Below are 23,796 nucleotides of genomic sequence, written 5' to 3'. Positions count from 1 at the left end.
TTCATGGTTTCTTTCTCTTTTGATAGAGAGATCTTTGCTGCCACTGCATTTGACTTAGCACTTTGAAGACATCCCCTCGTTTTCTTCCAGCTTCCCTGGTCCTGAGGATAAGCAGCTGTTGGTCTTATTTACTTATCTGCTAATGGAGTGAGAGCTCTTCTGCTGCTGCTTTCAAGATCCTCCCGCTGTTTGCTTTGGTAGATTGTTGACTCTTGGTCTGTGTCTCTGACTTTATCCTGCTTGCTGTTTGATGACATTCATGGATGTCAAGACCAGCTCTCACCATATTTAAGTTTCTACCACTATTTATTCTTCATATATTTTACTCTTTTTCTCTCTTGGAATTCCCACTGGACGCTTTATAGTGTTAAATTTCTCTGAGGCCCTGTTGTTAATCTTGACTTCTATTCCCCTCGTGCCTTTTCTTTCTCTTTCTCTTTCTCTTTATTTCTGTTCCTAGGACTGGAGCCAAATGACCTTTCTGTTTACTGTGTTTCTGCTTTTGGACTCCATTTGTGTATATCAACTTCAGTGCTTGTTCTTTTTTCTTTCTTTGTACCTGCATGGGAAGGTATCCATTTTTAAATTCATGACTTGGAATTCCTTTCTTGTTGATTCCTCATTCTCTTTTTTTCTCTAGTTCTTCCTTGTGGCTTCCTTTACTCTTTGCAGGATTCTGACCTCATTGGTTGGGTGTTCTCCCCCAGCTGCTCCTCTGTGTTGGATTCCACAGGAGCCTGAGTGCTTCTGCTCTGGGGACAAGTGTTCTGCTGCTTTCTATGTTTCAGGTTTTTTCCCCCTCGCTTTTCTCTCCTCTTTTATTCCTTTTGTTTGGAAACTAGATATTTTAAGAAACACAATATTCTGGGTGCAGCGACACATACCTATAATACCAGTACTTGGAAGCCTGAGACAGGAGGACCTCAGGTTTGGGGCTAGTGCAAGGTAATTTAGTGAGGATGTTTCATAATAATAAATTAGAAAAGGAATGGGGGTGTAGCTGAATGATAGAGCACCCCTGAGTTCAATCCCCACTACCATGACAAAAAAGAGAAAGAAGGAAAGAGGAAGGAATAGATCTACAGTGACATTCTTTAAGTCAGGCTTTCCCTCCTCGCCTCTGTCTGGTTGCTGCTCTTGCTTGCTCTGGTTACTTTGACTTTATGACCTAATTCTGTGATGTGTGTTTTCATTGTCATATGTGGTCCTGAAGTCATTGCTTCCTGTACTCTGTGGAAAACACAGATCTCCTCCTACAGTGTTCAGCCAGTGAGTCTCCTGTGTTGACAAGGGACTCCTGTGAGGCAGCCTGTCCTCAGTGCCCCACCCGACTTACCACCTCTGCTTTCCCCTTCCCCCCTGCTGGTGCAAAGTGGAATATTCCCCCCAGAGGAGAAGGAAGAGCAGTAACCTTTTGGATCTGTCCCTGGCATTCCCACAGCTCTGGGAACATGCCAGCTTTTTTATTCATGGGCTGCGTCAGAGCTTTTCATTCTCATTTTCCTTTTCGGTTTTTGTTGCTGCTGTTAACCACTTGTTTACTTCCTGTCTTTTGCCCCTAACCCTGAAAGTTGCCTTATGAATAGGGGTTACTCACTCAGAATGGATTGTGAGTAGGGTCAGATAAGAACAAGCCGGAGAATGCAGCTTGGCAGTGAGTGGCCCCTTAGGTGGTGCAGTTCCTCTGGGCGTGAGGCTGTGCCCAGCTCCAGGTGTGTTGGGCCTCTCGTGGGGCTGCTGGTGCCACCATAAGTGTGCCTGTGTTGGTTTTCCCGCAGTCACGGCGCGAGGGCACTGTGCCTGGACTTGGAGCAGGAACAGCCCCTCGGCCTCCATAGCTCTTTTATTGCTCTTTAGCCAGTGTTCTTGAAAAGATATTCCTGCTGCCTTTCCCTTTCTTTTGTTAATCTACAAAGTTCTCCCACAGTAAATGTTTTCCATGTTTCTATATTGCCTTTTTATAGGAGCAGGTACTCGGAGGTGTTCACTTAATCCTTCTAGAATCCCCCCATTATGGCGGTTATGTTGCATGTAGGTGTAAGGATCTGAGAATTGGTTACTTATTTCAGTGGACTGCCCAACCTTTTATTTGTTGAAATATGAATTATTTTACTTTACATTACTACATTAAATTTACCTCATATTCGCTAAAGTACATATATTGATCTTTTGTGTTTTGATAGATTTTATTTTGTGTTATTTGAGGTTAAAAGAGGGGCATTATTAAAAAAAACTGTTGAAAAAGTTGTTGGGTTTGATAGGGTGAGAAACATGTATCTTGTGCTATCCCTTTAGCATTGAAAACATTTTTATACTTGTGCATATTTTATGCTTGTTTTTTCTCATTACTTCTTGAGCTTGTAACCTATTTTGCTCCTTTCCAATGCCCCTTATCTCAGTGTTTTTGCACAAAATATGTTCTCAGAAAATACTGACTGATTGTTTGCTTTGTTATTACCCTCCGCAGAGGTGTATCACTGAGTACCCTTCAGCATTTGGATCTTGCTGATAACATTGATGTAAATTTTAAATCACAAGTACATGGTACTCTTTAGTATAATTTAGACTCAAATATCAATCTTATAAATCTCCTTCTTTGCTATTACTCTACTGTCCAGCCTGGTTGCCACTTGTATTATTTATAACTCAGGAAACTCCTGAGTTACTTCATTACTGTACTTTCAAGTTTTATGAGCCATGTTCATTCTTTAAACTTAGTACATTCCTAGAAATTGTTGTTCTTTTCATCTCCGTACAAATAATATACTTGACCAATGGGCATAAAGGCTACCAAAACAAAAGCAGAAGACCAGAAAATGTACAAGTGAACTGGGTTTGTAAACTATTGTCTTCGTACATTTTTATCACACTTTCTCTCAAATTTTAAATTGCTAGGGTAAGAAAATTTTGCTTATAACAAGTGTCAGAAAGTTATAGTTCTACAAAGAAAAACAGTAGAAATGATGTTAAGTTCTGTGTCCACCCACCACACTCATACTAGTTTCTTGCTTGATTTTCTTTTAGCTACGATCCCTAAAACTCAAGCATGTCTTCCTAGTTGCTCGACATTCTGACCATTTTTCCATCCATGAGATTTCTGTAATTGACACTACTATCATAGTATAGATACACCACAGATAATTGAAGAAACTTATGCATGGCAAAGCAGCTGTTAATTCACTTTTCAGTCACTCTAGAACTCTAAACCACAAAGCAGAAAAGCAAAACTATAAATAAAATTAAGATAAATGAAAGGTGGATATCACTCTGTATGATTATATAATGCCTAAACCATTACTATATTTCAGGTTAAATTTTTTCAAATGGACTTTCTTTTATCAATGTTCTCCCTTTAACTTAATTTACAAGAGAAAGATTTCTGAAAGTGTTGTAGACAGAAATCTGTACATGATTTAAATGTACAATTTGATGAATTTTAAAACATACATCTGTATCATCACCCTGCAGTCTTTACCACTAATAGGTTGATGCTCACACCCTTTGCTGCGGAGCATCTCATGACTCCCTCCTCCCAGGCTCGTCCCCAGCAGCCCCAGCCAGGGCTTTGCTTGGCCTCTGGACTTGCAGCCATTTTCTAGAACTCTCTGTCAGTGGAATGTTGTGGTTTGCAATCTCTTTTGGCCAACCTCTTAAATCAGCATAGCTCTTTTGATTTAGATTTCATCCTTTTTTGTATTTTGTATTGGTATTTAATTTGTCGTTATTGCTAGATAGAATCACTTTTTTTGCTATTTATATTTTTTTGTGATCCTAGGGTTGGAACCCAGGGGTATTCCTTCTCAGAGCTATACTCTCAACCCTATCTTTTATTCTTTATTTTGAAACAGCATGTCACTGAATTGCAAAGGGCCTCACTAAGGAGCTGAGGCTGTCCTCAAACTGCGATCTTCCTGTCTCAGCCTCCGAATGCTGGGATGACAAGCGTGCCCACCATGCCTGGCTTCTTTGCTTTTATTTTGATGGGGACAGTTTAGCAAGTTTTTGACTGAATAGTGGCTATGAATATTCCATGGTAGGTAAGAACATGACATTCATTTTGTTGTGTTTGAGATTACATATGGGTAAGATGTGTTCAGGTCGAGTGTGGTGGCACATGCCTGCAGTGCTTGGGAGATCTAAGCACTTAGTGAGATCTGCTTCAAAATAAAAAGTCGTTCTGGAGGAGTCTTACAGAGACAGAACACCTCTCTATTCAACCCCCAATAACACACACTCACACGTGTGCGCGCGCACATACAAAGAAGACCCCAGCGACTAGTGCAGGAGCAGTGTGGTCGGGAGCAGGCCTCCGTTGTGTGGTCATGCCCAACTCTATTTCCCAGGCTACCTTTCTAATGGCAGCACTGGTAACATAACTAGTTTAGATGATAAGGGGGCTAAAAATTAGAAATTGATCATAACTTTGTGATTATCTTAAAACTTCTCAAATGTTTCTCATTTCAATTTGTTCACATCATTTATTTTAATATAAATGGCTATAGGAAAGTGATTCAGCCAGATTTCTGGTTGACACTTCTACAGCTCTGGAATCTGGCAGTAGTTAATGCGACGCGGATCTCCCTGCAGCTCTGCCCATTCTGATGTGCCTGCTGAATCATTGCATAGAGTCAATTCAGTTCCGTAAGATTTTATTAAGTCACATTCTATTGTTGTTGTAGTTTCCTGCATAGTCGTTTAAACGATAATAATCTTGACTACATGTAATCCTGATGCAAGCTACAGAGATCTCCTTTATGTACAGATATCTGATGAGGATATGCTCATGCTAAATGCCTTCAAACTTCGCTCGTGTCTTTGGAATTCACAGTTTTGAGCTCTTATTTTTAAATAACTCAATATTCATAGGTTGGATAAATATACCGATTATTTATGACCAACACTTTAGTTCGTTTTCATATACATTGTAACTTGCATACCCTTTTTATCTAAATATTTTTAAAACAATAATTAAAACGCCATTTTTCTAAAATCTTTTTTGTGCAAGAAATACGCACAGTCATCCTGGAAAATGTGTAGTTGAACAGCTCTGTACTTTGCCCCGGAGAGCTCTTTAATGGAGACCACCCAAGGACAGCTAGTTGATACTGGGTCATGTGGAGCATTGTGCCAACAGCCTGCTGGTCCCCTTAGCCTCAGCCACATCTCCATCCCTGTGGGACGGGCCTGGCATCTGATGTTGTCGCCACTCCACCCCCACCGACATCTGCTGCTTTATATGTTAGTGTATTTTCAATTGCTATGAATGATCAGGGAAGGGATTTAAAAACAAATTACATGTAAAGTTGAAAATCCCTCTTTTGATAGATTTATTAATTACTATTTTATTCCTCAGCATAAATACTCCCGTGTATTTTAGCTCCTGCACATTTAGTCAATAAGGACAATACCTGAATTATATGATTCAATGGGAACGACACCTTAATTTATTAACAATCATTTATTGATTTATTGATTAACCTTTACCTTATGTCTTAAAATAACTAGGTAAACTACTGTAGGCTATTAGATTACTGTATACAGATATGTTTTTCTATAATCATTCATATATTTAATTAGAGTTTGTCTCAGTTACCTTTAGTTGTTATTGAGATACATGGTCTCACATGTTTCCCATATGGTCTTTGAACTCATACTTTTTTTTGCCTCAGGCTCCCAAGTCCCAGGGTTTTAGACACACACCGCCATCCTTGCCTCATTTAGTAATATGTAATATGTTACAATCGTGGTGTTCTACTGATAATCCACATTCTTTATTACTCTTGATGGCACATAGTATTCTGTCACTGAAGTGATAAATACCACTGCCTTTGGTTTTTAAATCCCCAGAGGCTCTGAGAGGAAGGTCTTCCTAATGGGAAGAGACGCAGACGTAAGGTGCACTTGAGCGGTGCAGCGGGGCAGGTCCCTGTGCGCCCTCTCTGCTCCTCTCCCTGGGGTCCTGCCTGTGCAGGATGGTCGTCATGCCCATGAAGTCACAGCCGTTACAGGATGCTCTGGTTGCAAGTCTCTGCCTTTACTCTTCACCAGTCCCAGGGAGGAGAAATGGTGTCCTCAAGCTGTCCCACCCGAGGCCAAATTCAGCCCAGGTCCTTTTGTCTGGGGTCTGGCTCTGCTCTCTCCACAGGCCCTGCCTCGCTGGCGTCCTGAGCTGCAGGATTCTTATTCAGAATATAGCAGTGCATATTTGACTTCCTCTTGACCAGGGTAACGCTCTCACCTGGGATACTGTCTGACATGAGCAGAAAGTTTCTGTAGTTAATGATTTCCACCATCAGACCTGAGGTAGCTGCAGAGAAACGGTTCCATAGCTCACACTTCTGGAAAGTTTTCAGTGAGTGTGGCTTATGGTCAGTGTCTTTTTGGCTCAAGCTTTATCCCTTTCTATAACAAGTTAACCAATAATCAATCTAAGTGCTCCATTTTAATGCCCTCTGTAGGAATTTCACTGGTATGGACAATCCTCCTTTTTGTATCTGTCACAAACACAGCTCTTTACTAAATTTATTGCATTTTTAAACAATTTTGAAATGTCAGTAATCTCATTTTGTCTCGAGTGTCACTGTTATGGCCCCAACTCCAGTGTCATAGTTAATTGGCAGAACCTAGACAAGACCCAGATGGCTACTCTTCTGTCACGTGCAAACCCAGGAGGAACACCTCTTTCTCCTCTGATTTCCTTAGTTAATTTTGGAAATGACTTTTTATTTAAAAGAAGCAATGCAGCCGACACCTGACACGAAGCCTTAGCTGACTTCTACTTCACGAGATGAAGAAGGGCAGCAGAGCTTTTGGGCTCATCTTCTTACCGTCACTCACTAGTTGTGCTGCCTTTGGGAAGTACCCAAGGCACCTCAGGTGTACCTGTAAAGTGGGTGTTGTCCAGGCTAAGTGAATGGGCACACGTAAAGCACCCAGCAGGCTTCGTCTTTCCAAGGAACAAACCCCCAGACAACCCTAACTAATGATTGCTTCCATTGTTATTTAAATGTGGTTAATATTTGCAAGTTTAAATATGCTGTTGTTCGTGTGTGTAGTGTAAATATTAGACATATTATTTATTTTTACTTTATAACTTTTCTAAGAAAATAATCTATTTTCTTATGACCATCACTTAAATGACAGTAGAATTAACCATTAAGATAAAGGACTACTGCCTTGCTGAAGTCTCTTCCTCTTTAGTGAAGGGGAGAGAGAGCGCGCGCACGTGCGCTCATGAGTGTATGTGTGTCACTGCACGTTCAACCCAAAGAGTTCTACCCGTGCTCTACACTCAACAGTACCATTTATTTTTATCATGAAGCAGGGTCTGGCTAAATTGCTGAAGCTGACCTTGTATTTGTGATCCTCCTGTCTCAACATCCCAAGTACTGGTGTTACCGGCATGCGTCACCACACCTGGTTTAAACATAATTATTCCTGATAGTCATTGTATTCTGTTATTTGTTGTCTGACCTGTTTTACAGATCATTAATGTTGAGTTTTTCTCTTCATTATCATGTAACTATTTTCTATAAAATAATACATGCACTTTCCTAACCCATGTGGTTTTTTAAAACACCTCTATTCTTTATCAGTTGTTAGATTTGCCACTAATTTGTGAAAATTCATGTTCATTTTGAAAATCATTTAATATATTGTGATGATTTATTTGTGAGTACTTCTCTGTGCTGCTTTCCTTTCTCTTGTTTCCTATGAGGCAGTCGTCTCTCACTCGTTAGGAGGCTGGACCGGTGGAGAGAGCTGTGCCTACAGGTCACTACCCACGGATCCTGCCTTTGCCTTTTCAGCTTCTTTGCCACATTTTCCTGAAAAAGTCGAAGTCACTTATCTTTCCTAGCTCCAATCCCCTCCTCCCTCAGGCTTAGCTGATAATCCCTGTACTCTAGTGCTTTTAGGAGCCACTGAGGACACCCGAATGCTCCACACAGCGTAAAGCTTCACAGTATTTTGTGCGTTTTTTAAATTCAAAATTTTACTTGTTGGAAGCACCACCATCTCTAAGGCATCGGGGACAAAAGCCCTGCCAGTGAACCTGTGGCTCTTTACCTTGTGTCATGTCGGTTTTACATGTGTATGCAGAAAGCTAACGAATGCATATCCCACGTGATTGGGATTATATTTTTGGAAGATTTTTCTTCTTTTCAAATCTAATATGTCATAAGCCGTTTTAGGTCCTTTTAATTAATGCATCATAGTCTACCATAATCCGGTCATTGAAGTTGGGCAGCTTTTTCTGCAATCATTTCAGATTCTCATATGAGAGAATATTCCAGAAATTGAAATAAATAATTAGTTTAGAATAACTACTGAAGACTCTTATTTGATGGCTCCAGATTTGGTGCTTTATCCCTTTCAGAAAGGACTGATTAAAGGTGCTTGAGCTGAGGTGTGCTGTGAACGTGTTTATTAGACGGTGTGCTGGTGGCATGTGGGGTGGATTTTGGGGGAGAGCACCCTGGAGCTCTGTCACTGGGATAAAATGGCTGTAACCAGGTAATTAAAGCAGAATCAGAAAAGGGAGGCCTGGAGAGGGAGAACTGCAGAAAGGGCTGGTGGCTCATGGACACCCAGGTGCGATTACTGAAGTAGGAAGGTGCTGCCTCTGATAGAATTAGGAAGTCTGCAGCCGTCATTAGCGAGGGAGACCAGGACTGAGCGCCGGGCCAAGGCATCTCAGGTATCATCAGCTCACACAAGAAAAATTGCCCTGGAAAGGCCACGGGTAGAGAAACATATTTTAGAGTCATCCACAAAAAGATTATCCTTGAATCCCAGGAAATTAATTTTCTGTGTGAAATAAGAATGTGTATGAATAAAAGTATCGCCCTTTGTGGATGAGAAGAGGAAAAGAACTGACAATGGTGAGGTCAGGAAGGGATGGGAAGTGCTTTCAAACCATTACTGAGAGTTTAAAAGGTGGTAGTAATAGTGTGCTCACACTTAACAAAACATGTTCCACTCCGGGTGGAAAGGGGTGGGTTTCATTCCTGCTGAACCCCTTTTGGGAGCCTGTAGGGAAGAATCTCCCTCCTTCTTAAGCCACCTGCATTCCTGGGCCAATTCCTGCACCCATGATCCTGGCCTGCTTCCCCCTGCAGTGGCATTTAACAGCTTGGGGACCTGATTAACTGGAGCACTCTGCTGCTGGGCCTGTGACGGGGCCCAGATCAGAGATCCTGCCCATTGTGTGAGGACACACGGAGGCCACCTGTGTCTGTGAGGAGAGGTCCTCACAAGACACTGGATCTTCTAGTTCCTTGGTATTGAACATCATGGTCTTCAGGATTTGAGCAAAAATTTTTATTCTTTTTAAATTGCCCAGTAAATGGTGTTTTGTTATAGCAATCTAAACTAAGGTCAGCATTTTCAGAAGTGTGTCCTAAAGTTCTTTTGGATTTATATGTGTTTTCTCTGAAAAAAAAAAAAAAAGTAGTCAAGTAGTTTAGAGAAGTTTTTCACACGTCCTGTCCCATTTTGGTACTCACAGTGCTCACCAATGTAGACTCGACTGGGTAGTACTGTTTAGTGTTCTAACATATGTGTGTCTAATGGCTCATTATTCTTTGCTGATTGTTGGAGTGCTTTATTCTTTTCTCCCCCTGGCCCTGACCCCTTTGGCAACTGCTAGAAGGAGAAATCAGTATCTGAACTGTTTGCATGTTAGACAAACGACATTCACACGGGGGTGTCATTGTCTGCATGGTCTCATGGTCAGGTCCTTGCGTTTGGATTTCTAGGTGGCTTTACATACCTGAACTGAAATTTCATTTCACCTGTCTTGAATATGGAGCCTCTCCCTCTCCCTTTTCCTCTTCACCAGAGGAGTCCTATTAAATGTAACTTGAATAAGACACTGGCCGCTCAGCTGCTCAGATGGCTTTGCCTGTCACCGTAGAACAGCTTTCCCTGTAAATGGCCTGCCAGGCTGCTTGACCCTTGCCCACTGGTCCACAGCATCCCTCTCCTGTGCAGCCTCCCGGTGCTCCCTGCCTCTCATTCCTAGGGTTCCCAGCCCCCACCTCCAGGTTCTGTGCTGCCCTGACTTCTGGTGGGACCCTGGTCCTTGTGGGCTGCCTGCCTGGCACCTTCCTCCCCTTCATCACCAGTCACACTCCTGAGACCCCAGGAAAAGAATTTTAACTTAGCGGCGTTTCAGGGCCCCCTTCTCAGCTTAATTTTTCCTCACCACTTAATACTACTTATAGTGGTCTGTATTTTATTTTCTTTCCTTCTTGCCTCTCTCCTTCTGTAGTCTTTACTGCTTTTACAGCTGCCTGAGAGTGTCTCTGCATCATAATAGACCTTTAAAAACCTGAGCTGAAGGAATGCCTGGGTGACTTGCAGGGCCCTGGAAGGTGCTCTGGCCGGCCTGGAGCCCTTGAGGCTGCTCCTGGGTGGCCAGGGGAGGAGCTCTGGGGAGCCAGACTTCAGTGGTCTGATTCCCAAGTAGGTGCAGAGCCCACCCAGGGCTAGCCTTTGGCATGGTCCACAGAGCATTTCTAAAGAGCCAGCCATTTCAGTTGGACAGCTTTTCAGATTCAGTTGGCTTTTATTTCTGGTGGGATTTAGATTTTTTTCAATTTAAAGAATTATGTTAAAACAATATTTCAGAGGCAATGAAGGATAGGGTACAATCAATCACACATCACAGACTATATTATATCGGTATCGGTTAGTAATTGTAAAGAAGTCGGTCCTGCTTGGGTTTTATTTTTAAAACAGAGGACATATTAAGACTGATAATGTGACTTGTACTTTAAGCAAAACAAAGAATTAATACTGAAATAGAATTTGGGATGAATACATATTTTGTACTTGAACATAACTGAGATGTGTTTTAGTATTATATATTTTCCTTATAATAATAAAATTTATAATTCTATGTTTTTACCACTACTTTCAGCATGTTAGAATGTTTTATAAGGTAAAAGATTTTCCTCCCTAGTTCCTTCAGTTTCTTTCAATTCTTTAATTCCTTCAACTTAAACATTTTAACTAATACATTATTTTTCAGAGCTTCTGAGTTGAGATCTCTGAAATTACGCGTGGCGTGTAAATAAGCTGTGCTTTGCTACTTTGGGTTTTTAACCTTTGCTCTTTCCTATTAGTGTTATGTTTTTTTAATTATAGGAAAATGGAGGACAGTAGGGAAGTTGCGACTCAAATGGACTGTTGTTATTACTGTATTATTTTTAAGGAAATGAAAAATGTTATTTATTTTGTCCAAATCAAGCAGAAACAAATATAGACTCTGTGCTGTGTGCTGTTTTTTTTTTTTCTCAGCATTTAATATTATCACAGTTAGATTCTTTAAGTGTTGTAATTATCTTTCCATTCCCATGATTGATGATGTGGCCAGTTATTAATAGTTGTGGAGTGAGTATTGTCCATAGTTGTATTGCCTAATATATAAAGGGAATGAATGTTATTTTCAGTGTATGCAAGTATATTATTTGCATAACGAAATCATAGTCATTTTAGAAAATGCAAGCATATTATTTTGGCCTTAAAAACCAAGATTTTCTAATATTGTATGAAAACAAACAAAATAGACCAGATATGAAAAGAAGCATATAGTTTTAGGAATCATTTTGTTCTTGGCTTTGCTGCAAGTCTCTTCTGGGAGACTATAGTACTTTATGGTCTTAACGTCGCCCGTTTGTGCAAACATGTCCAGATGAATTCAGTGTTTAATGTTAAGAATCTTATAACATGCCAATTTGATTTGTAGCCCTTCATATCATAGAATGCTAATTAAAATCATATTTTTGCATATGTCATGCCTTTCATGTACATATGCAAATAGATTCTGTTGCCTTTCAGCTATTAGTAATTAACTTTATGAAGGACAGCTGTAATACATAATTAACAAAAATGTTTGCAAGCCCTTTTACACTGAAAGTTACAACAGTAAATTTTTTTTTTCACTTATCAAGAGAGCCATTTTGGTCTGATGCTTCAGAATGGAATCTAAATTGTTTTAAATAATCACATGACATAATTAAATCGCTGTTGTGCCGTGTTGAGAGGAAGACTAGTGCTCCACACACTGGCTGCTGACTCCTGTCCATTTCATATTTATGTCAGCAATATCAAATTAAGTACGCTGATTTGTGCATAAAATAAAGCAGTATGTCAGGTAATACTTTTTGTTTGTTTTAGTTATTGATATCTTCTTGGCACTACAGCACAATTTTTTTGTGTGGGCTGCAGACACAGTAAACATTTATATCATTTTAAAAAAGCCTTCTTCAGATCATTACCATGTTTTTAAAGAAGCTTCATGAAAGCTATTAATTTACTCTTTTATAGTCCCTTAAATATTTAATAAAGTGACATTTTCTCATACTTGTTCCATGACTGAAGCGTGAGAGATGAGCCAGCTAGGGGGCGGTGCACGTTATCCTGAAGTGCGCATTGTCTCACGTTATTCTGAAGTGCGCATGGTCTCACGTTATCCTGAAGTGCGCATGGTCTCACGTTATCCTGAAGTGCGCATGGTCTCACGTTATCCTGAAGCGCCGCATTGTCTTTTGTACCAACTGACAGTGGGGCAGGGACCAAAGATCCGGGGTCATCATTTGACCATGTGGTCACTGCCGGTATGCCCAAGTAAGAAATGAGCCAGTCAGTTTAGATGCAATTATTTCTTTTGTTTTCCAAATGGTGTAATGTGTTTAATCTATATGTAAGCTTTTTGTTGTTAAGACCAGTACCATTGTAATACGTACATTTATGCCATCTTTGTGTATACATATAGAAGTATTATCTTTAAATACTTTCTGTTCAAACAGCTAGCAGAGAGTCAAGTTTACTTTATAATTATTTTCTTTTATTTTTTGCAGGGTTGCTTTTGTAATGAAGAAGCACTTAAATACTCATCTACTAGGCAAACATGGAGTGGGCACCCCAAAAGAGAGGTAATTCTCTTTCATATATATTTTTTTATTAACAAATTTAATTACATTATCAATTTAAGCTTCGCTTAGTGGGAAGACTCATAGGATTTTTATCAAGTCAGTTCATCTTGTTTTGTACTTTGTCAGAGAATATCATATTTTATGTCAATTTACCTGAAAAATGTAACCATACATATATTAACTTTAAAAATAACGTCCTAGAAATATTTGAAAGGATTTGGAGGACTTTGAAACAAATCTTGAAACAGTAGTAGAGCTCAGTTGGAGGAAACTGACCTCAGTCAATGCATTAGCATGTGCCAAAGGGAGTATGTGAAACCAAACGTCTATTTTTTCTGCATTTTCTCTGTGTAATTTTAAAATAACATTTTAAAATTCTCACTGTAGACTTAAACATTACTGATATTAAAAAAGAAATACATCTTGTGTCATCCCCAAAATAATATTACAGTTGCCATGTCATGAAAAATAACACTACAATTATTATGTCATCAACTGCCAGGTCTTCTTTTTCTTGCTACTGTATCATAATTAGCTTCATCACATAGACTTAATTATATTAGGTGAACTGAAATGCAGCAGTGCCAGCTACCAGGTGAGCATGGCCACTTGGGAAATTTTGAAGCCTTTAAACTGTGCAGCTCACTCAGAAGGAGCAGGAGCACTGCTGCCTCCCGTAAGGACAGGTGGATTTCCAGAGTCCTTCGGCCGTCCCAGATGCTCCCATGACCTGGAGACCTACCAGTAGTGATGCAGATTCTTCTTCCACCCAGGAGCCTATGCTTGATGGCCCCTTCAAAGCAGTTAAAATGCTCTTAGCATAGCTCGTCTATCCACTTGCAATTTCTCTTGACTTTTCTACTGACTGAAGGAGTTGATTAGTGTCACAATATGGACAGAGACTTAATACTGTGTCAAGTGTTGGGATAGATAGATATTGTATAGGCCTCCTTCATACCCAGACTTTTTTTTATAGTTTAGTTTTCTCTGTTCTTGTGCTTTATAAATGTATCCCAATGTATGCATTGACCATGCCATAGATTTCTTATTATAGGAATGGAAAACATTTATACACACACACACCTACATATACACACACACACACACACACACACACACACACACATACATATATATATATATATATATATATATATATATAATATTTTTTTTGTGTGTGGGGGGTCTGGGGATGGAACTCAGGGGCATTCAACTTCCAAGCTACACTTCTTGTCTCCCCCCTTTTTTTGGTGGTGGTACTGGGGTTCCTGGAAACCCTGCTACCTCCGGGCTACACTCCAGACCTATTTTATATTATTTTTATTTGGAAACGGTCTCTTAAGCCAGCGAGGCTGACTTTGAAGCTGCACGATCCTCCTGTCTCCACCTCCCAAGCACAGGGATTACAAGCGTGTGCTACCATGCCCGGCACTGCCCTATTTTTTTATTCTTTATTTTGAAACAGGGTCTCACTAAGTTGCCGAGGGCATACTAAGTAGCTGAGGCTGTCTGCAAACCAGGATCCTCAAGTCTCAGCCTCCCAAATGCTGGGATTACAAGTGTAATCAACACACCCAGCTCATTCTATAGTTTTTAAGTCATGTTTCATATATGTTTAAAGATGTGAAAAAATACCAATTATGTTCTCGTTGTTTTTACATGCATTATCTCAATCATTCTATGGCTTATTAAGCAATACGTTATTACTCTTTTAGGAGTACGAATCCCCCCCCCCCAACATTATGACCTCAAGTTTAAAATTAACATGTTAATTGCTTTCATTTCCCACTTCCCTCCTATGCCCTCCTGGATACTTTTTCTTTCTTTCCCTCATTCCAGTCCCAAATGCATAAAGGGAGATTTTAAGAAGAATCCAGAGAAAGTATGTTAGTCAGCTTTCCATTACTGGAACAGAATACTTGAGATTATCAAATTAAAAGTAGGAAGGATTTTTGGTTCCTAGTTTCAGGGATTTTAGTCCACGTTTACTTAGCCCTTTTGCTGGGATGCTGGCGGCTCATTACATTATGGGGGATCCTGTGGTGGCAGAGGCCCTTTTACCTCCTGATGACTGGAAGCAGAGGGACAGGAAGGCCCAGGTTCGTGTCTCTCCCCAGGAGCCCAGCCTTAATGACCTAGGCTCCACTGCTTTGTGTTGTCCAGCTACCAGTAGAGCCACAGCTGCTGGATAAGCTTTAACCTGTGCTTTTGTTGGGGGGACATTTTGTATATTTTTCTGTATGTATTTTTCTGCTAAGCAGAAAAATTGAATGGTTTTCTCCTTCCCAGGATATAGTAAGCTTTTCTCAGATATGACACTATCTTTGTCCTGAAAATCAGGAAATGAATCTAAATGGCAAGCCACATCCATATTCAGGATTATGATGTTTTTAGTGTTCCAAGTGCCAACAATCATCTAAAACAGATATCTCTGAATTGTTTTCACTACTAAAGGGCCTTTGTTTCAGAAGTGTTTTATGCCTATTCATTTGGTATTCTTATTTCATGGAAATACTTAATCAGAATTCCATGACTTCACCTGTAATACAGCTTTTCAGTTCCTGTCTGTAGCTGGAGGAGACTAGGATGTAACTGCCATAATCTAGCACAAACAGCGTCACAAAGGCACTCCTTTTCTTCATTTTGGTTCTAGGAAGCAAGGAAACTGCCAGAATGCTGACCCCCAGTTTGGGCATAAGTATTCTGTGAATTAAGTTAAACATTTTCTTACCTATTTGAAACATTAATGCCTCAGCTATAATTTTGCAAGCTTGCTATATTTTAATTTCTCCAGGACAGTATAATCAGTTTGTTTTTTAATGTTTGGAATTTGATTCTCCCCTCTAATGCATTGCATATTATAGCAAATAGTAAAAGAAGTTAGCTAAATAGGCTGTGGCAATTGAATTAATAATGCATTCTGTTTTGCAAGTATTTAGGCCTTATGCTTTGACGGATATATGCAAAAATGATAATTTATTAAAAGTATATTCATGTACTTGAACTATAAAGTTTGACAAACCAATGCATATTGTCAGTATCCCTATCACGAGATGGAGAAAACTAAGTAATTCACAAGCATTATTTGGCACTCTGTGAACACTTGAAGAGCAGGCTTCTGTCACAAAGTAGTTGTTTTGTCCCTAAATTTACATTCCTTTTGTAAGGCAGTGTAGACAGTATTTTGAGATCTTCGACATTCAAAACAGTTGAATAAAGCCACATTCCTTTCACCTTTCATAGTAATAAACTCTATTTAATTTGCAAGTTCACTCTAAAGTATTTTCTTTTTTTTCCTAATTCTGTCTGTTTTATAAGGGGGCCACAGTATCTCTATGTCTTTTATGGTGTCCCTTAGAATCTTGGAATCGAGTTTATCTGTAGTTATCACAGCAGGAGTAGCAAGTGTATCTTGTGTGGATGGCAGGTCCACTGCATAGTGGAATTGGCTGGCATGTGTAGTCAGTGCCTGGAATCAGCTGGGCTCGTTAAGGACGGTAAAATAGGAGGAGGGAAATGCTTGGCTCAAATTTCCCACCTAATACATTGCTTTTTGGAGTGTGGGGGATGGCTTCAGGTAATATCTGTGCAAGCAGCACTTTGGGACATCTAATTCATACTAGAATACTTTACCAATAAAGGGTTTTAAGTAGAAAGTGCATCCTGAAGTATAAGAGTTAAATTATTTCATAGCTTTCACCAAGAGTATCCAGATCAAAACCTTAGTACTTTTTCGGTGGGGCCGGTTTGGAAGAGGCTGCTCAGTGTTTGCTCTCAGACAAGGCCTATTATCAGCAGAGCTGCGAGGCCAGGTCCTGGCTGCTCAGGTTTCTCTTCAAGTCAGAGGGGATGTTCCCCAGGCCCTTCACATTACTGAGCCCTGAAACTTGTGCTGGTGCCTCCCCTTTTCTCTTTGTTGCTCTCCTTTTGAGAGCCCCTCTGATCCCAGGTTGGTCTTTCCCTGCCCGCTCTCGCTGTGGGATGGACAGGCAGCAGCGCTGGGACTGGCTGCACCTCCTTTCTCGGCACTGACATACAGAATGGGACGTTGTGTAGGGCTCTGGTCCTATCTCGTCTTCTTCCCTTTCTTCATTCTCTGACAAAGCTTGTATGTTAAGATTTTATAAAAGCATCAGCGTCGTTTTGTGTTTTTCAAGTTTAGATGTAAGCTTCAATCTTTTCTTAAAACATGGAAATATCATTCCAAACACATGCATTTTAGGGGAAGGTCAGACCTGGGCCGAGGGCACTGCAGGTGGTGGGGAAGCATTGCATATGGCTCCTTTTGTTAAAGGGCAGTGCTATAGTGACTGTCCGCAGCAGAAGATGCGGGCTTCTTTTTTTCCATTTCTCTCCTATCTTTGACTTTGGACATCTAAATACCTATGTTTATATGACATGGTTATTAAAGATGGCCCTGTGAGGTAATCACTTCTCCATAGAAAGATGGATAGAGTCCTAGCAAGTCACCTAAAGCCAAGGTTGTTAATGTTACAGGATGTCTTTCTCTGTGTTATCGGCTTCAACCACCAATTTATTAAGGTACATATGGAGGTAAATAGACATTTTCCATGAGAGCTATCTTGCCAGGATTTGGGAATTATTTCCAAAGTGCATTGGTATTTTAGATGTTCTGTTGCTTTAAGACCATTGTTCTACTGCTGAAGTGGATATTTTTAAACTGCTTTGCATGTTTTCTGGTAGAAGCTAACAGAAGTCAGTGTCTGTGGTATAGAATATGGGGTGTAGTAGTCCCAGGGGTGCATCTGTGGGGTGGCAGCCTTTCTCCCAGCTCCTCTCTCTGCAGGGCCTGCGCTCGAGGGAAGCAGTGCTGGCTCTATTCCCTTCATCAGAGCAGGACAAAGTGTCGTGAAGTGTGTCAGCCCGTACACTAGACGGCTAACCTCCATGTCCAGCATGCGTGTGTCTTTTGTTCATTCCTTTACACAAGTTCCGTTTTTTCCTTTAGGTGTTCCCATTTCTAGAGTGCCGGCTTTCTTCACTGTGTTTTGTTTTGTTCGTCTGTTAAAATTGACTTCACCACTTTTACACTTTGTGACTATGATGAGTTAAATTTTAAGAATGTTTTAGGATTAAACCTATAAAAACTGCCTTTATTGTGAACATAGTACTTGAGATACTGCTCATAAAAATATGCCATATCCTCCTTATAGGACTCGGGAAGCAATTTCTCTCTGGTCCTTATTCCAGGAAGTTGTACTTTTCTGAAACAATTTGTCATTTTAGTTTGAGTACGAGCGAATCGTGTATAATTGAGTTTTCCTCTTTATGTTTACTGCTGGGAAGCTCAGGGCCAAAAATTGTGATCCATAGCAAGTGGGAAAGACTTCAGGGAATGCATTTTATTTACTATTGTTATTTCAGTTTTATCTTTTTTTCTCCTAATGGGGAAAGCCCATTTTATGTGAGTGATATTTTTTAACAACCTCACGTAAATCAAAACTCACATAATTCAAGAGCAGTTTTTTGCAATAGTTATCGTTTAAGTCAAGTCAATATTTTTCTGGGAGTGCATATATCCTTAGCTACTTGGTTTGGGGGTGTTGTGTTCAACATTGTGTGGCCCTTTCATTAAATACTTTTCAAAAGTGTCCTTGTCCTATTATATGGGAATTTTGTGCATCCTTGTATCTTGCTTCAGTGGTTCTTCTTATTTCTCAGAACTTTGATGACCACTTTCTCTTAGAGTTTGGTAGAGCCCAACCCTCCCCAGCTCAGGAACAGAGGTTGCTTGCCTTTCATACCCATGGTCACTCTCTGGATATATCAGAAATACTGCTTCTGATAGTCTTGGTTATATTGATAAAAAATGTTAGTTACTGCTTAAAGAAAATCCCTGTGGTGTTAGGCATGAAATTTTAAGTGTTAGTAGTGTATGTCATGCAAGGTAAGATTTTTTTCCTATTCAGAATTTTAATACTCAGTCTTTTATTTAGAGATAACAAACTTCTATGTTTTTTCTGGGCTTTTAAGTAAATATGAATATTATGCAAGTCTTTTTTGTTAGAAAATATTTTCATATACTTATCTGTAATATGGGAAACTCTTTAGCAGAAGGAACAAATAATCCTCTTTGTCGGATTATATGAGGGATGGTAATAAGGGCATCCCATTCATCACCAATTTATTTATTCTTTCAATAAATATGTACCATAGTACACATTTGTCTTTGAAGACAAATGGTCATTGTCTTTGAAGATGGCACAGCCACCGTTCTTGTAGGTCTTAGTTTTAGGGCTCATGGGAAGAGGGCGAGGACAGAGAGGAAATGCACCATGCAGGAAGAGCCCCGTAGGCGTGGGGCTCTGCTGGCAGCAGCGTGGGTGCTGCTCCAGGTGGTGTGTTCAGGGGAGTCTTCTTTACAAGGCTGTTCTCTGTGAAGCTTCAGTGCCTTGAGACCACTGTGGGACTGGAGTCGTGTTGGTTGTCCTCATCCCATGTCTAGCGCTCTGGTATCCTGGGTAGGCCGTGGACAGTGTCCAGGGGAAGAGCAGGAATCCCGGGGAGACGTGCCTTGTCCTAGCCCATGGCCCCCAGTATGATGCCTGCTTTGAGGGTGGACTTGGGGACTAGGTTGGTGTCAGCCGAGATCATAGTGACTGCTGCTGCGCCAGGGTGACAAGGAAGCCCGTGTGGGCGGGAATGTGTCCAGAACTGCCCCATAGCCTGCAGACCGCTCTTTAGGATGGAAGGGAGGTGGCTGGCCTCCTCTCTTGCTTCTGTTCCTTCCCTGGCCATTGCCCAGGCTTCCCCTGCTGGTCATCTCCTCGGCATCTTTCTCCTCGAGTCCTTATCACAAAGAAGCCCCATGAGCCTTGGCTACATTTTGCAGACAGGATCCTTATCTTTTGACCTTAGTTACTTTTGTTCTAAGGTTGTGTCATACCCAACCCTCTCCCTCCCAGCCAAGGTCAAAGCAGGTGTTGGTTCCAGGTCCTGATCTGAAGTCCTGGTCCTCTCCAATCCTCTTGTTATAGCTATTGATCCTCTTCACCTAGCCAGGGGACATGAGACAGTCAAGGTCAAATCTGTGTCTGCTATGGCAGACCTCTTTATTTCACCACTTCCGGCTCCCAAAGGGAAACCAGAGACCACTAGGACTGCAAGTGGTCCAGCTGTGGTACTCAGTACTGGTTCCTGGGTTCCTGGGTCATAGGTGTGCGGTGTACACCTGGCAAGTGGTCTAGTAGTGGTACTCAGTACTGGTTCCTGAGTTCCCGGGTCGCAGATGTGCGGTATACACCTGGCGATACTTCCTAAGGCGACATCTATTTCTTTTTCCTGCTCATTCTTTCATTCTCATATAGAAAGGAGCTAGAATTGCATTGTCATGGACGCTGTGAGGTCTCTTTCATATGCAAGAAAATATTTCAAGTTAGGAGTTCAGTTGCTGTTGAATATAATCAATTATTGTTGAATACAACATATTAGTTTTTAAAGCATTTTTCCTACTATCATGTAGTGTAGTAGTGCCCTCAGATTTTGAGTATAAGAATATGTATTGTTTTCAGAATCTTTAAACAACATAGGTATTTTTGCTCAGCTGGCATCTAGAATATTTTTGGCCATTCTCTCCTTCATTTCACTTAAATTACTTTTAGAACGCTAGCTTATACATCTGGACTCTGACTAAAACATGCCTTCAGCGCTTACCTTTAATTCCCAGTCAGTGCCAGATTAGAGAGAACAAAGGCCTATATGTTCACTGCAGCCTTCAATTATGCCTAATTACCAACTCTGATACAGTTTCATTATACAGCACTGACTTTTGTGAGCAGTTCTTTATATTCATGATGTCTTGGTAGTTATGTATAAAAGTCCAAATTAAAATTTTACTTTACGCTTTGAGGAATTTTTAGGAAACACCCTTTCAGAAGTAATTTTTGTCAGGTTTCATCAGAGCGATATGACCATTCCTTCTAACAGATGAGAAACAAGATATGTTAAATATCATTATGCTCTAGTGTTGTGATAGGAGAGATGAAGTGTCATGTAGATGATTTTGTAAGATATTTTCCAATTCTGAGTCCTGGGGTCATTTGCATGATCTCTTGTGAACTTAGAACAAAGGGATCCTCCACTCACTGTGTTTTCTTACACTTCAGCTCAGAGTAAAAGGCAAGCACAAGTCAGGCTTCACATGAGAGTTCCTGGTCTTGTGGTTTCCCTCAAATTCTGCAGGATGCCTGTCTTTTCTTTTAGCTGACCCTTTGCTCCCTTCAAAACAATCAAATATGCTTTGATACTGCAATATTAATACCTCCTCAAGGTTGAATCATACAAAATTGGTATTTCCAAGGTTAAGCACAGTCACATGTTATTAATTTCATATGAATCAACCTAATTTTATTTAAAATGTTCCTAGCTTATGATGTCAATATAAAGCTCTGCCTTTCAAGAAAATATCCCTTTCCATAGTTTTTAATTGAACCATATTCTTTTCTGTTTAATGAATAAGGATGTTTTAGATGCAGCACTCGTGGTCAGTTCAGTATAGAAGAAGGTGGTCAAAGAGCAGGAGACGTCGCTACAGACTCTGCATAGTCTGTACTGAAAACCACCTCTCTGGGGCCAGTGTGTTTTGCTGCCTTAGATTTTGTCTTACTTAATCTGTAAAGCTTTCCCTCCTTCACTATCCTAAATAGCCATTTCTTATTTTTTAGTAGGCGTACTGTCAGCATATTGCAGTTGCTTTCCTTTTGAAAAGATGCATGCCCAAGCTTCAAACCAGATAGCTCATTTCCTTTCCTTTCCTTTTTTTTTTTTTTTTTAATGTGGTGTTAAGAATGGAACCCCAGCTCTGTTTTAGTTTATTTATTTGGAAATAGGATCTCAGTAAGTTGCCAGAGCTGGCCTCGAATCTGAGATCACCCTTTCAGCTTCCCAAGTACTGGTATTACACGTGTGTGTTACCATGCCTGGCTTGCTACTTCATTTCTGGGTTTTTTTTTTTTTTTGGTGGTACTGGGGGTGGAACCCAGAGGCTTTCTACCTCTGGGCTATACTCCCAGACTTATTTATATTTTTATTTGGAAACAGGGTCTCACTAAGTTGCTGAGAGCCTCACTCAGTAGCTGAGGCTGGCTTCGAACCTGTGCGATCCTCCTGTCTCAGCCTCCCAAGCGCAGGGATTACAAGCGTGCGCCACCGTGCCCAGCAACTACTTCATTTTTTCAGTTTTCCTCCTCTGGGTTTCTAGAGAGCAGTTGATAGTTAATAAATATTGATGAATAATAGGATATTGATATTCTTATTAAGACTGCTTTTTTTTTTAGTTTACTGTTATGTATTCTACCTTATGATTTACACCCACAGTGTAAACAAGTGATTGCAAACTAGCGTAGTCTGCATCCCTTGATGTGGCCGGTCGCTCTGTGAGTCACCCTGAGCACCTTGTGCTCCTGGAGATTGTGGCTTCCTCATCCTGGAGGCTGAGGATGCACTCCTTTCCAGGTTGCAGGTTGTGGTGAAGCAGAAAAGAATTTACAGTTATAAAATTACAAAAAATTATGTATATGTTTAACTACAGGATTTTATATTTTTTAAAGTATTTGCTCTTAAATAATGACATTCAAGACACTTCCAGTTGCTAAGGTCTTAATAGTGTCTTCACCTGCCTTTTTTATGCTAATCTCACAGAGCCAAGGATTATGGGAAACAGAAGATTCAACAGAACATGCATATGAAAGTTCTTATTTAAATTAGACCCAAATTTTCTTTGAAGTTAATTAAAATGATAATATCCCCCTTTCATTCTCAGCATTCATTGTAGTATTCAGAATGCCTTTCTCAGATCATATTTATAATTATGTAATGTGGCTGTGCCATATATTCTTGGCAACTAGAGAGTGGCAGGCATATTTCAGGATAACAAATACAAAGTTTTTTTCTTTTAAGATTTATGCCAATGCACCTTTTTCATATTACATTGTTAATATGGTAATGAGATTTTGAAAATAAGGAAAAAATTAACTTGAATTAACCCAGTTCTTATTATTTTTTAATTAATACTCATGTTAACAGTATGCGGGCATATTTAAACATTGAGTGTGTTTTAAAAAATATATAAAATATGTTCTTTCTTATTTTCAAACTATTTTGTTTAGGTTTGGTCTTCTTAGCTTTAACTCTATTTTTCTTTTGCTGGGACAGGGAATACACATATGCATGCACACACGCACACACACACACACACACACACACACGCACGCACTTTACATGAAGCACGCCGTGTAGATCTGAGCTGTCTGCTCGAAGCTGCAGGAGTCCCCACACCACGTCAGAGTGCAGCAGCTTCTCTACATCTGAGGATCTCCTTACATGCAAGAGAATGTCCTTTATGTACAGATACCCTGTAGATGCATAGGAAGCGGTTCACTTCTGTAGCCTTAATATGCATAATGCTGCCAAGGCCTGAGTGGTTTAGATTGGAATTTCTGTAGAAAGGCAGCTTTGAATTGGTGTCTTCAGGGGCCGTGGCCTTAGAGTGTGTCACTCAGCTAGTGAAAGACCCTGGTGCGCATGGCCCAGTGCAGATTAAGTGATTGGGCTCCACTTACATGTACAAATCAACTCCAAAGAAATGATTACAAACAACATTTGAATGAAAAGACTCTAGCTGTTGATCATGAAAATAAAGAATGAAAAAAATCTTAGAATGTAATTATTCTTAGCTAGAAATAGAAGGTTGGGATAAATTAGAATCTAGAGTATAGTGTTACAGAGTGGGGGCTTAGTGGTCAATTCACAGATGACCACTGTGTTATTAAACGAACAAACAAAAGTTAGGCAGGGTCACAAGTCTACCATGGTAATGAAAGATTAATAATATAGT

The 23,796-nt window shown here is 40.2% G+C and overlaps 1 protein-coding gene across 1 annotated transcript in view; it reads left to right on the top strand.

Annotated features, from left to right (window-relative positions):
- The window catches only part of ZNF407 (zinc finger protein 407), a gene marked incomplete at both ends in the record, with an annotated part of 378,073 nt that overhangs the window by 125,602 nt on the left and 228,675 nt on the right, over positions 1-23,796 (top strand). Inside the window, one exon of the mRNA XM_080714660.1 lies at positions 12,867-12,941. Coding sequence (XP_080570786.1) covers positions 12,867-12,941 — 75 coding nt within the window. The remainder of the gene's footprint in view (positions 1-12,866; positions 12,942-23,796) is intronic.

This window comes from Muscardinus avellanarius, assembly GCF_963383645.1.
Source record: "Muscardinus avellanarius genome assembly, chromosome: 17".
Taxonomy (NCBI): Eukaryota; Metazoa; Chordata; class Mammalia; order Rodentia; family Gliridae; genus Muscardinus; species Muscardinus avellanarius.
This window is presented reverse-complemented; position numbering and strand designations above follow the sequence as displayed.